The sequence below is a fragment of the Narcine bancroftii genome, chromosome 5 (assembly GCF_036971445.1).
Source record: "Narcine bancroftii isolate sNarBan1 chromosome 5, sNarBan1.hap1, whole genome shotgun sequence".
Lineage (NCBI taxonomy): Eukaryota > Metazoa > Chordata > Chondrichthyes > Torpediniformes > Narcinidae > Narcine > Narcine bancroftii.
Genome location: NC_091473.1, coordinates 71,548,266 through 71,558,893, shown reverse-complemented (window position 1 = coordinate 71,558,893; position 10,628 = coordinate 71,548,266). Strand labels below are relative to the sequence as shown.

At 42.4% G+C, this 10,628-nt stretch overlaps 1 protein-coding gene across 1 annotated transcript in view; it reads right to left on the bottom strand.

The window, feature by feature from the left end:
- Positions 1-1,624: 1,624 nt before the first annotated feature.
- The window catches only part of LOC138763516 (carboxyl-terminal PDZ ligand of neuronal nitric oxide synthase protein-like), a 458,344-nt gene continuing 449,340 nt past the window's right edge, over positions 1,625-10,628 (bottom strand). Inside the window, exon 11 of the mRNA XM_069937810.1 lies at positions 1,625-2,156. Coding sequence (XP_069793911.1) covers positions 1,756-2,156 — 401 coding nt within the window. The 3' untranslated portion in view covers positions 1,625-1,755. The remainder of the gene's footprint in view (positions 2,157-10,628) is intronic.

Genomic DNA, 10,628 nt, shown 5'->3' with positions numbered 1-10,628 from the left:
ACTCACAACTTAACTCTATCTACAATAGTTATACATCCAAGTAATTCCAAAGACTCTACATCAGCCATTCTCGACCCTTTTTTCCCCGCTATGGCCCCCTTTGGAATCTACTCAAAGTTTGTGGGCCCCCTTCCCTGTGGAGTCATGAAGTTTAAGTTGATTATGAATCTTATAATTTCAACCCTTAAATGTGCTGTGGCCCCCAGTCCCTGTTAAGAATGGTTGATCTATAACGTCCTTTAATAACCCTTTCAGTTTTCAAATAGCAGCCATGAAAATCACTAATATTCCGTTTGCAGAGATTTTACATTATTAAAATAGTCAACTCCTGCATTAAAATATTCTATTTATATAAAGCCATTTCTGCCTTTTCTCTCATCTACAATTTACTTTCAATAATTATTCTATATCCTCAACTTAATTCTATTTTACTCCCTTTCATCTGCTTTGTTTTACATATTTAAAATAATTTTTACAATTCAACCAAGTATGCAACCAACATTTGTTTTTCCAGCTGTTTGCATAAAGATCAGTAAAGGCTGGCACAATTGTGTCAGGTGAATGACACGGCTGTGCAAAGGATCCAGAAAGATAACTTGTCATTATCCACATGAGAGATTGCAATATGATCAGTGTGGGGTCATTAGGTCAACCCATGGCAGGTGATGGGAAAGAGTTTTTCTACTGTCCGCTACCAAGCCTTAGCTGACATTGCTTCAGATTAAAAGGGGATTTTGCTCATCAAACCATTGTGTGCCAGAGGGACAATTTTCCAGCCTAAAGAAGTTCATTGCAATAGCTACATGTGATATCTCTTTAACAGAAGAGGTATGCTTCTCCTCTGGATCTTGAAGCTGTCAATTCAAGCCAACAGATAAAGAGTTAAAGGGTGCTGTCTATTTGGTTCATCTTTCATTGAGTGTCTTGATATGATGACATCATTTGATCACCCTGGGCTGACTAATGACCATAGTACAGTCAAAATGATAAATGGATTTGTTATATATAAATATTTGTTCAATATAAATCTAAAAAGGGTCCGATCTGGGATGTTGTGAAGGATGCAAGATCTCACCATGCTGCACAAAAACATTTTGCATTTGTTGCAAATATGTTAATGATGTAAAACCTCTGCAAATTGTAAATTCCTCCCTGCATTATTTTGGACACAATTTGTGGTCATTGGCTCCCAGGAAGATCTACAAGCTAGTGTTGAAACTTCTTTCACATGTCTGCCTTTGCTGGATCAATAAGACCCAAGGTTACCCTTAGGGTAACTACGATGAGCAAATAATCTTAGAGCCTCTCTATCTCTAACCATAATATGACATGGACAAGTAGGTATATTGATGACTTTCACTCAGTTTTTTAGTGATTATGGCCTCAATGCACAAGTAACCTCTTTATCACCCATTCAAAGGCTTTGGTTAAAAGAGATGAAACCTACACCAAAGATGGTAACTGTTTATAATCATAACCTTGCAGTCTCCTGCTGTATATTTTTCTAAGCTCCTACCATTTCTCAAAGTTTAAAGCATGTGATGAAGCCTCACTAATGTATTTTTTAAACTTGGGAAACTTGATATTTAAAGAAGCAAAGTACACATTGATTTTAAACTGATGCACATTGAGTAATGGCAAATGATTGGTGTCACTTTTAATTCAGCAAGGATAATGCCAGGACTGAAAATTTTGAGCTGTTTTTTTTTTAACTTGTCACATCTAAAATTCTTTCACAAGGAGATCAAGTCGCTTTCACACTGCAATTTCATCATCAATTAAATCTCCCGTATCTTGCCTTTTTAGCACATTCATTATTCGAACAGACTCTTCATTTACCCAGCAGTCCCTCTCCTCACTCTCATCAGTATTAGACTCGTACTCAGAAACTATTCCTGACTCTCGGAATTTGATCAGCTCCATGCTTCCCATGAATTCTTCCTGGGAACTCTTTTCATTGTGCAGAAAGTGGAAGCACTCCAGTTTTACCAGGCAGTCATCCATACCTAATGGGCTTCCCAGAGGAAGAGGGAGATCCGATCTGTTGCACAGCTGGGACATGCAAATGTCTTCAGGTCTGGGTGTGGTTGGCTCGCACAGCACAGGAGGCACAGTTGACCTGTAAGTGATCTCCAGCAAACTGTCCTGTGAACCCACTAGAAAAGAAAAAGAGGACAAACTGTGTCACTGTGACCAGGTAGCAGTAACCTTGTAGACCAAGCCCTGGCTTGGCTCTTCAACAGCAGCTTGGAGGAGAACTGGGAGACAAGTCAGTAAGAGAACAATTACAGGAACGCGAGTGAATATGTGCAGTTCTGGTCATTCTGCTATAGGAAAGATGTCATTAAATTGGAAAAGGTGCTGACAAGGAGAGACTGGATAGGCTGGAACTTTACTCCCTGGAACGTAGGAGTCTGAAGGAGAGACCTTATAGAAGTTTATAAAATCATGAGGGCGTAGATAATAAATGATATTTTTCTATGGTGGGCAGTGAAGGAGAATCTAAAACTAGATGGTATAGTTTTAAGATGAGAATTTACAAAAAGGACTTGAGGAACACCTTTTTTCTCAGAGGGTGGCAGGTATATGGAAGGAAAAAAAACATTGGGGCAGGTTCAACTGCAAGGTTTAAAAGATATTTATGGAAAAGAATTAGAGAGATATGGGCTGAATGCAGGCAAATGGGATGAGCTAAGGTAGGCCACTTGGTCAGTAGAAAGAATTGGGCCGAAGGGCCTGTTTCATGCCGTGTGATTCTCTGACCCCTAATTCTTCTAAATTTCATACTGTGGACCAAGTAAGGTATGCAGCAATCTTGTCACTCTACTTACTGCAAGTGGCACTGGAAAAAATATATTTACAACTTGCATAAGTTATTTTTTAATTCATTTTGTGGGTGTGGGCATGGATGGCAAGGAAACTTTTGTTATTCATCTTCAGTTGCCAAGCTCTGATGGCAGTGCAAAGCTACCTTCTTGAAGTCTGTGCAACGAAGGAATTTCCAAAGGACTTGCAGCACAAAAGTAAACATCTCTCCAAGCTCTAAAATGTTTCTCTCCCTTCAGATTCTTAGCGCAGGACAAATGTACAAAGCGTCAGAGGTGCTTGGCTAAAAATATTAGCAGTCTTCAGAGGACTTCAGTTACTCAAGGGGCTAACGATAAACTCTAAAAAAAAGCAGAGTATGCGGAAATTCAGCCAACCACGGACCACCAACAGCACAACACAAGAATGAAGAGTACTTTCAGGACTCATTATCATCTTATAATGCTTATCAATATTTCAGTTGTAAAAGGATTCAGTCTTTCATCCTGAATATTCAGATAATGATTCATCTTTGCTTTAAATACATGCAATGACTTGGCCTCCACAGTCGCTGTGTTAGAAAAGTCAAGAGGTACACCAGTCTCTGGCAAAAGAAATTCCTCAGCATCTCTGTTTTAAATGTGTGCCCATCAATGTTGAAGTTTTGCTCTCTTGTCCAAGACTCCTCTACCATGGTGGGGGGGGAAGGGTGAACTTTCCCATGTCTGCTCTGGCCAGGCCTTTCCACATTTGAATTGCTTCTATGATGTCCCCCCTCAATCTTCTGAACTTAAATGATAACAGTACAAGAACTGTCAAACATTCCTCATACATTAATTCCTTCATTCCATGAATCATTCTTGTGAATCTTCTCTGAACTCTCTCTAATGCCACCACATCCTTTCTTAAATAAGGAGCCCCAAATTGCATCCCGTACTCCAAGTGAGGCCTCACCAGTGCCTTATAAAGCCTCAACATCACATCCCTACTATTGTATCCTATTCCTCTAAATATGAAAGCCAACATTGCATTCACCTTCTTCATCACTGACTCAACCTGGAGGTTAACTTTAAGGGTATCCTGCATGAGGACTCCTAGGTCCTTTTGCACCTCTGAATTTTGAATTTTCTCCCCATTCAAAGTGCGTGACCAAATACTTTCCAACATTGTGTTTCATTTGCCACCTCTTTGCCCATTCTCCAAAGCTACCCAAGTCTCTCTGCTCTTCCACCTATCTATGATTCATCTGCAAACTTAGCCACAAAGCCAATTATTCCACAATTCATAGAACATAAAATGCTACAGCACAGTACAGGCCCTTTGGCCTTCGATGTTGTGCCAACCCATATATTCCTAAAAATGTACTAAACCCTCCGTACCCTGTAACCTTCCACTTTTCCTCCATCCATGTGCCTGTCTAAGATTCTCTTAAATGTCCCTAATGTTTCAGCCTCTACCACCATGCCTGGCAAGGCATTCCATGCACCCACAGCTCTCTGTGTAAAAAAAAACACACCCCTGATGTCTCCCCTAAACTTCCCTCCCATCACTATTTACACATGTCCTCTGGTGTTTGCTATTCCTGCCCTGGGAAACAGGCACTGGCTGACCACCCCATCTATGCCTCTCATAATCTTGTATACCTCTATGAAGTCTCCTTTCATCCTTCTACACTCCAAAGTGAAGTCTCAGCTCTGTTAATCTTGCCTCTAAGACTAATTTTCCAATCCAGGTAACATCCTGGTAAATCTCCTCTGCACCCTCTCCATAGCTTCCACGTCCTTCCTACAATAACCAGAGCTGAACACAAAGCTCTAAGTTTGGTCTTAGCAGAGATTAGTAGATTTGCAACATGACCTCTCTACTCCTGAACTCAATCCCCCAATTAATGAAGCCCAGCATCCCATAGGTCTTCTTAACTATCCTAACAAACTGTGCGCCATCCTCTGTTCATCCACACTCTTAAGTAAGTGAACCATACTCAGCCTTCTGGTTTGTCCTTCGAAAATGCATCACTTCACACTTATCCAGATTGAAATCCATCTGCCACTTTTCTGCCCAATTCTTCATTCTGTCTATATCATCTTGAAACCTTCAGTAACCTCCAGCTCCATCCACAACATGTCCAACATTCATGTCATCCACATATTTATTGACCTATCCTTCTGCCTCTTTATCCAGGTCATTTATAAAAAAATCAGAAAGAACAGATGTCCCAGAACAGATCTTTGTGGTGCTCCACTAGTCACCAACCTCCAGGCAGAATACTTTCCTTCCACTACTATTCTCTGCTTTCTTCCTGCAAGCCAATTTTTTATTCACAGAGCCAAGATTCCACTGATCCCATGCCTCATGACTTTCTGGATGAGTTTCCCATGGGGGACCTTGCAAAATGCCTTGATAAAATCCACATAGACCACATCTATTATCCTACCCATGTCAATTTATTTTCTTACCTCCTGAAAATACTCAGTTAGGCTCGTGAGGCATGACCTTCCCTTCACAAAGCCATGCTGACTATCTTTAAGTAGACTATACTTCTGTTAGACTCTTCAGTCTATATAGACTCATCGATCTAAAATTCCCAGGAATTTTCCTATTGCCTTTTTTAGAAAATGGGACTACATCTGCCATTCTCCAGTCCTCCAGCATCTCCCCTGCGGCCAACGAAGATTCAAAGATCATTGCCACTGCCCAAGTGATCTATTCTCTCACTTCCAACAGCAACCTGGGGTATATCACTTCCTGCCCTGGAGACTTATCAATCTTAATGTTTTTAACAAGACCCAACACTTCCCCTTCCCTAATCTCTGCAATGTCCAGCACACAAGCCTGTTCTATTCCAGCCTCACCCTGATCAAGGTCCTTTTCTCATGCGAATACTAAAGCAAAGTACAGATGGTCCCTGACATATGTCTGAGCTCCATTCTGACCAACCGGTTGGATCTTGAAATGGACGTATTTGGACGTATGTTACTTTTGGTCGACATGTTCTTAAATTGGAGCCGCAGCACTTCGCCCATGCCCCAGGCCATTTGGCACTGGAAAGACCCATTGTCCACCACCATGGACCCCTGGCCTGTGCTTACCTCCCCCACCTCAAACACCGGGTCCACCACCCCCTTTGTGTCTCAAAAATGGAACACATTCGGCGGTAGTGGAGTCCATAGCCACCACCATGTTGGTCTGTCAAAATAAACAGCCCCTGCCTGGATCTCCAGGAACTGACACACAATTTTTATATTTATATATTTTCTTTATTTTAAAAAATTTCAAGCTTTTTTTTTGGTCGTATGTATGGATGGTCGTAGGTTGCATAGGTCATAAGTACTCATTTAGGACCTCCCAAAACTCCTCTGCCTCCAGGGACACGTTACTTTCTTTATCCTTTAACAACCCCACCTTCATTCTCATCATCCTCCTGTTCTTCACATATGCCTAGAATGCCTTGGGGGTTTGCCTTAATCCCACATGCCCAGGTCTTCTCATGTCCCCCTTCGAGTTCTCCTAAATGATTTCTTAAGCTCCTTCCTGACTATCATGTACTTCTCATGAGACCCTCCTGCTTCTTATATCTAATGTATCCTTCCTTCTTCCTCCTGACTAGTTGCCTGACCTGCTTCATCTTTCTCTTTTCTTACTATCTTTTCCTTGTCACAATGGGACAAACCTATCTTGAACCCTGCACAAATGGTCCCTAAACTTCCTCCATATTACTTTCACCCTTGAACATCTGTATCCAATTTACTCTCACTAGTTCCTGCCTCATCCCTTCATAATTAGCCCTTCCCCAATTAAGCACTTTCCCATTTTGTCTGCTTTTATCCTTTTCCAATTCAGGTGCAGCTTGACCTTTTTGTACAGGCCAGACCTTCCTCAGAAGAGATCCCAATGATCCACACATCTGAACCCATGCCCCCTGCACCAACCCTTCAGCCACACATTGATCTGCCACAACTTTCTGTTCCTACCCTCTCTGGCGCGTGACACAGGCAGCAGTCCTGAGATTACCATCCTTGAAGTCCTGCTTTTTAACTTCTTTCCTAACTCCCTATATTCCCTCTTCAGGACCTTGTCCCTACTCCTATCTATTTCACTGTTCCCATGTGGACCCCAACAACTGTCTGCTCACCCTCCCCCTCCAGAATGCTGTGAACTTGATCAGAGATGTCCTAATCCTTGGATCTCGGAGGCATCATACCATCTGGGAACCTTGATCTTGATCACAAAACCTTCTATCTGCTCTCCTAACCAATGAGTCCCCAATTACCATAGCTCTCCTCCTCCCTCCTTCCCTTCTGAGCCTGGAGGGCCAGCCTCTGTGCTCAAGACGTGACTACAACGGCTTGTCCCTGGTAGATAGATTCCCCCCACCCCCCACAGTAAACGTTGTTTAGGGGAATGGCCACATGGGTGCTCTCACTGACTTCCTATTCCCTTTCCCTCTGTTAACAATCACCCAGTTACCTGTCTCCTGACTTTTAGGGGTGACTGTCTTGCTGAAGCTCGACTCTATCACTGCCTATGCTTCCTGAATGATTAAGACTTCATCCATCTCCAGCTCCAATTCCCTATCTTAGTCTCCCAGGACCTGCAGCTGGATGCACCTCTTGCAGGTGTAGTCATCAGGGACGATTGTGCACTCCCAGATTTCCCACATCCTGCAATTGGAGCATTCCACTGCCCTAGCTGCTGGATTCAAGCTCATCTTCAGCTTGCTGAAGCCTTGAGAGCCAAAGCCTCTAAGTCCCACTCTTACCCTGAACTACCCACACATTGGCCACTGTTCACTGTTCACTGGCCGCTCCTCTTGAGCTATGTCTCTTTTTATTTCCCACTGCCCCTTATCTTAATTACTCCTCCCACCAATTTCAAGATAGTGGTGATGTGACTGAAGCTCAATGCACCTCTCCAGACTCCGGATGTACATTAACTTAAGAATGTAGTTATGCAATTGTCTGAGGAACTGGAACCGGTGGATGAGCAGCAGAGTGGTTGAAGGAGCTACTCTCTGAAAAATTTGCCGACGGTGACTTTGGCTCCATCTGAGGAGTGTCCATTGCGGAGGTCCTGATGGCTGAGGCTGGCACCTGGAATGTCGGTGTGGAGGCTTGGAGGACAGTGGTGTGGCTTAAGTGACCAGTAAGGAGGATGAGGCATGCCAGCCCAAAGTTTGTTGCTGGGCCAAGTTGGCAGACATGCTCGAGGGGATTCCTCACTGAGGCTATGGAGCTAAATTGTGGACTGTTTGCAGGTCTAGGACATCTCCACACTGGTGGGATGTTCCTGAGGGGTAGTGTTGTGGGGGCTGGTGGTATTGTGGGTGCCTATGGGGCATGGAGGTACCTATACTATAATCCCAGGCACCAGAGAACGTGAATGGAGAGACTCTTTACTCGAGCTACTGGGGGCTGCTGCGGACTTTCAACCCTATTGCGCTAATGTTAGTTTCTAGTTGAAGTATTGGCGGCACAGATTTTTCACTTTTTTAATATATAATTGCAACTGTTTTATGTATAATAAATTTAGTTTAGCTTGTCTTTTTAGTAATTTTATGTAATGTTTTGAGTTTAAAGTCTAAATTATGTTTAGTCAAAAGTGTCTTGTGTTTTACCCTAATGATGCATCAGTCTCCAAGAGTATTATCTCTTTTTTTTTACTGCTGCTCATTATAATGGCTGCAGTTTTAAGAAATGATGATAAACTTCGAATTTGTATTTATTCCCCTGACCTCAGATAAAAATCTTGGCCCCACTTATGTCATGGTTGTCTAGGGAGCTGCAACACCTCCCCAGATAGTTTGGGCTTGTAGGGCACGAGGCTGAGTCAGCTGTGCCATGTGTTTAGGCAGCTTGTCACTGTCCACGTGTTTCTCCAACCCATTACTATTCTGCAAGATGACTCCCTTGTCCAGTGTCTAGTCTTTTGTGTTTGTTGATTTTGTGCTTTGTGTATTTTTTGATTAATTGATGTACAGCACTTTGGAGCAACATTCCGTTGTGTTTAAAATGTGCTATATAAATAAATACTCAATTCAATTCAACCAATTACCATTCTGTTTAACCCTTAACTTGGGAGAATGGGCCAAAAAATGGCAGATGGAGTTCAATTCAGACAAGTGTGAGGTGTTGCATTTTGGAAGGGCAAACCAAGGTAGGACATACACAGTAAATGTTAGGACACTGAGGAGTGCGAAATACAGATACATTGTTCCCTGAAGGTGGCATCGCAAGTGAACAGGGTTGTAAAGAAAGCTTTTGGTATCTTCGCCTTTATAAATCAAAGTATTGAGTATAGGAGTTTGGATGTTATGTTGATGTTGTTTAAGGTATTGGTGAGACCATATTTGGAATATTGTGTGTAGTTCTGGTCACTTAGCTACACGAAGGATATCAGTAAGACTGAAAGAGTGAAGAGAAGATTTACTAGGATGTTGCCGGGTCTTTAGGAGATGAGTTATAGGGAAAGATTAAACAGGTTAGGACTTTATTTCTTGGAGCAAAGAAGAATGAGGGAAGATTTGATATAGGTTTACAAGATTATGAGGGGGTATAGACAGAGTGGATATGAGTAGGATTTTTCTTCTTAGATTGGGGGAGATAAATACAGGAGAAAGGTTTAGGGGGGAAATTTCTTCACTCAGGAGAGTGGTGGGAGTGTGGAATAGGCTACTATCTGATGTGGTGAATGTGGGCTCGATCTTGAGTTTTAAGAATAGATTGGATAGATATATGGATGGAAGAGATCTGGATGGTTATGGAGTGGGAGCAGGTCAGTGGGACTAGTGAAATAGTGACTAACAGACCAGAAGGGCCAAAAGGCCTGCATTCTATGCTGTAGTGTTCTATGGTTCTTCCCAGACACCCTCGAAAATCCATTCCATAGAGAAGAATGATGCAAAATACATTCTCCCCATGTCTGTGTGGGTTTCCTCCAGGTGCTCTGGTTTCCTCCCACCCTTCAAAACATTCCGGGGGTATAGGCCAATTGTGTCTAACTTGAATGGTTCAGGCTAGTGGGGCAAAAGGGCATGTTACTGTGCTGTATAACTAAAATTTAAAGTTTAGTTGGGTTCTGTAAGTTGTAAAAACTTCCCAGTCCTCTATCTTCCCACTAATTTTTGCTTCCTTGTATGCCCTCTCTTTTACTTACACTTTGGCTTTGACTTCTCTTGTCAGCCTCCTTTGTGTCATTATTCCATTCAAATATTTCTTGTTTTTCGGAATATACCCATCCTGCACCTTCCTGATTTCTTGCAGAAACTCCAGCCTTTGCTGCTCTGCCACCTTTCCTGCTTGGTTTGACTTTCCAATGAACTTTTGTCAGTTCCTCTCTCATACCTCTGGAGTCCCCTTTATTCCACTGGTTTTGGTTTCGCTCTCTCTCTCTCTCTCTCAAATTGGAGGGCAAATTCTATCCTATCACTGCCTCATAAGGGTTCCCTTACCAATCCAGAATTGTCATTTCCCTGGTTAGCTCAGCCACAAGCTGTTTTCAGAAGCCATCCTGAAGTCATTCGATATATTCCTTCTCTTAAACCCAGCAACAACCTGGTTTTTCCAATTAACCTGCATATTGAACTCCACCACGACTACTGTAACATTTCCCTTTTTGCATGTCTTCTCCATCTCCCTCTGCAGTTTGCCACTACATTCTGGCTACTGTTTGAATCCCTGTATACAAGTCCCATCAGGGTCTTTTAACCCATAGCTACTTAATTCTACCTACAGGGATTCAATATCTTCTGATCCAACAACTCCTCTCTCTAATGATTTAATTTCATTTTCAATGAACACAACCTCCCCACCACCTCTGCCTACTTT